At 37.0% G+C, this 3,342-nt stretch overlaps 1 protein-coding gene across 1 annotated transcript; it reads left to right on the plus strand.

Moving 5' to 3' along the window:
* Window positions 1-584: 584 nt before the first annotated feature.
* On the plus strand, window positions 585-3,142 carry LOC113060132 (FK506-binding protein 3-like). Its single transcript, XM_026228981.1, has 4 exons — window positions 585-1,170; window positions 1,408-1,462; window positions 1,934-2,048; window positions 2,330-3,142. Exons 1-4 carry the CDS (start codon window positions 874-876, stop codon window positions 2,478-2,480), a joined length of 618 nt encoding a protein of 205 aa, XP_026084766.1. The 5' UTR covers window positions 585-873; the 3' UTR covers window positions 2,481-3,142.
* Window positions 3,143-3,342: the final 200 nt, after the last annotated feature.

Consider the following 3,342-nt stretch of genomic DNA (forward strand, 5'->3'; position numbering starts at 1 on the left):
TCTTAACATTGAAAAAAAAAACTTTTCACCCCATAGTAAACAGGTAGCCTACTCACTTAGTACGTTGAGGTTTCATTGCCCTAATGTGGAGGCTTGGCTCGACAGATGTGAAAATTATTTTGTCCATCATCGTACTTGGATTTAAATTCAAGCCGAAAGTTTCAAACGTAGCTAAATAGAATTTATTCGGTGTCTTTGAATACTTGCATCATTGGCGACGTGGACGTGCGTCGTAATGGTACCGGGTTCACAGAACCAGTCGGCACTCACGTCTCGAGTCCATTTAAATGAGCTGAATCATAGCAGAACTGAGCCACATGAAATTACTACAACATTAATACAAATATAATTAAGGAAAACGTTATAAACGGTGACATGGCCGCCTACATATGGATACTGTAGTAGGCTAATGATGCAAAATAATTGCGGAAACATTTAACCGGTTCTTTGAAATGAACCGTTCGAAAGAACCGATTCAGGGGAGTGAGTCGGACACACGTCAATACGTCTTCGTAGTTTGACGTCACTGCAAGTGTACACCAATGATACACCTGAATGAGCGCAAGAGAGAGAGAGAGAAACACCTGAATGGGCGTGGTTTTCTATAGTTGGGCTGTGTTACCTGTAGCGACGTTTCTCTTCACTCTTTCAAGCACCGCTAAGCTGGGCAGAAAAAAAACCCCAGATAGGAATTAACTTGTTTTAATTAAAATATTTTTACAAATCTGTGTTAATATCACGGAGAACACAGCGCCTGCTCTTCAACATAATGCTAAAGACTTGTAGGTGTTAGTTTCAGCGACAGGTAACTCTGATCATCTGTACACCTGCACGCGAAAGACAGTTTGTGAGTGTCCGGTCCAGTCCTTCATCATGAAGTTTCCTGCACTGCTGTTGGCTTTTTTCTTTGTGTGTAGTCTGGGTATCGCTGGCTACATCCATTCCAAACGGAAACAGGAGGTGCAAATGAGTAAACAGGCTTCATTTCAAGATATTAAGTTCAGGGTGACCAGAGATGTTCTGGAAGAATACAAGGATCAGCTGATCCAGGGAAATATACTGCTAAATAAGACTAAAACAGAGGTGGACATTCTAACCAAAGATGTGTCCGTAGCCAAGACATTTGCAGAGAAGAAAAAAGGTGACGTTGATACATGTAAAGGTGACAAGGTGAGTTGTAGAAGGTGAGATGTTTGATTTTTTTATGTACTCTCAACTATTTACGTCCATCATCACTTTTAATATCCGTCTGAGACCTTACATAGCCTAATTGCTTCATTGTATTACCACTGTACTTTATGGTCCAGTGATTGTAACTGACTGAATGCCTTCAAATCCAGTGCCTCAAATGTAGGTCTATATGACACCTGTGATAATCATAACTTGTCTTCCATTTCACTTCTTCAGAAACGATTAACAGATGAAATTGCTGCTGGAGAGTCAGAGAAGAAACATATCGAGAGTGAGTTTCCATCTCTTTGTCTTCAAGACCATTTTTAAAAACCGTATTGACTATTAGAAGTAATATGTAGGTAGAAGCAGAGCTACTGACTGTAGCTCATATTAGCAAGATTTATAATAAAGCCCATGAAAATATACTGCCCCTCTGCGGCAATAAATGCAAAGCCTGGATAAAAACAGCTAATGATGCATATCGTAAGTCATTAAGTATTCGAATTGCACAAACTGGGGTGCAAGATGTTACATATAAAATTGCACTTGTTACTATCATCGTTTGCATTCATTATTTGCTTTGACCTCCTTATATCGCTGTACAAGAAATTTTCAAATCTATACTATAATAATAGTATAATACTATATATATATATATATGTATATATATATATATATATATATATATATATATATATATATATATATATATATATATATATATATTATTTATTTTTTTTATTTTTTTTACTGTTTGCAGGTGAGTTTGTCAAGGAAAAGTCTCATTGGGCAACAGAGGTTGATTCTCTACAAAATCAACTGGTGCAGCTGAGCACACTTTGCAAGTACATCGACAAGACCTCTGAGGAGGGAAGGTGAGTACATTTGTATAATAGAACTATTTGGTATGGATCTCCAAACTCATGGATCTGTCAGATAATGTTAGTTGTGATTAAATAGGTACAGAATCTGTTGTTAAAGCTCTGGATGCTACATAACCTGAAGCTTTTAAATTAGGTTATGGGTTAATTTATGGATTTAAACTTTTAAAATGTAAAATTAAAACACTTTTTTTATTATTTAATTTAAATGGGAAATAAAGAGTATTTATGCTGAGCATTACAATTTCTTAACAATACTCCTTTCTTCTTCCAAGGAAAATGTGTAACATTACCCAAGAGCCACAACAGCCAGAGGCAAAGCCTAAGGAATCACAAGCAGAAAAACCCAAGGCAGAGGAACCCAATGCAGAACAGCCGAAACCTGAGGAACCAAAAGCTGAACAGCCAAAAGCAGATGTACAGTGAAGAAAAACTGAGTGGATGAGTGTGTGTGTGTTAGGAAAATGGAGAACAATACCACATCAGCGTCAGCTGGAGAACTGTATTTGATGATTAACTAACCTGAAACTCTTGCTTGGGTTGATCTCCAGCATTCCACAGGCATCACTTGAATGAGACACTTTGGGCTCAAGGTTTGACTGACAATGTCATATGTGTGGTCTGTCATAATGCAAATAATTGTGTTTAAGGAATATGGGATAATGCATGTATCAATCAGTTACAATTTGATGTCAACTTTACCCACAATAAAATGATGAAATTTATGGGAAACATTTTTTTTTTTTTCAGGAAAAAAAGAGTGTTAGGTTTATTTGCCTTCTGGGAGTGTTTGACTTTTTTTTTATAGTTCTTTATTTTTTCCTCCCTGTAATTTATGTTCCCTGTGATAGTGTCATTCTGACCCTCCCTCAGGCTCATGCATACGTCCCGTTTGTATCGACCAATGGGAAAACTCTGACCCTCTCACTGTCACTCCTAATCATCGTCACTCTGTTACCCCGGTTACTATTGTTATGCAGTCATGAAGTTCAAAGAACCTCTTGTGCTTCTTTGTTATAAGTTTTGTTTTATGCTGAAATATTGTGATTTATGATGGAAAATAAAAATAAAGTCAGAGTACGGTTGGACACTTATGTATTATTTCATTAAATGGACATTTACCACTTTGCAGTGTAAAGCCTAGTCCATCTAATCTGCACTTAATCTTTCACAAACACAGTAGCTTGACTGTGTAATTTGTCATTCTAGGCTGTTTAACCAGTTTGATGGATATGTAGAAATAATGTTGGGTGTTTCAGGTGCAATGCTTTTTGAGACAAAACGCAAC

The sequence above is a fragment of the Carassius auratus genome, chromosome 41, assembly GCF_003368295.1.
Source record: "Carassius auratus strain Wakin chromosome 41, ASM336829v1, whole genome shotgun sequence".
NCBI lineage: Eukaryota > Metazoa > Chordata > Actinopteri > Cypriniformes > Cyprinidae > Carassius > Carassius auratus.

Bases quoted from the DNA above. Each gene is read 5' to 3' on its own strand.
- LOC113060132 (XM_026228981.1), top strand. From the start codon at position 874: ATGAAGTTTCCTGCACTGCTGTTGGCTTTTTTCTTTGTGTGTAGTCTG. The intron at 1,171-1,407 runs GTGAGTTGTAGA...TCACTTCTTCAG, and splicing joins ATACATGTAAAGGTGACAAG to AAACGATTAACAGATGAAAT. The intron at 2,049-2,329 runs GTGAGTACATTT...TCTTCTTCCAAG, and splicing joins AAGACCTCTGAGGAGGGAAG to GAAAATGTGTAACATTACCC.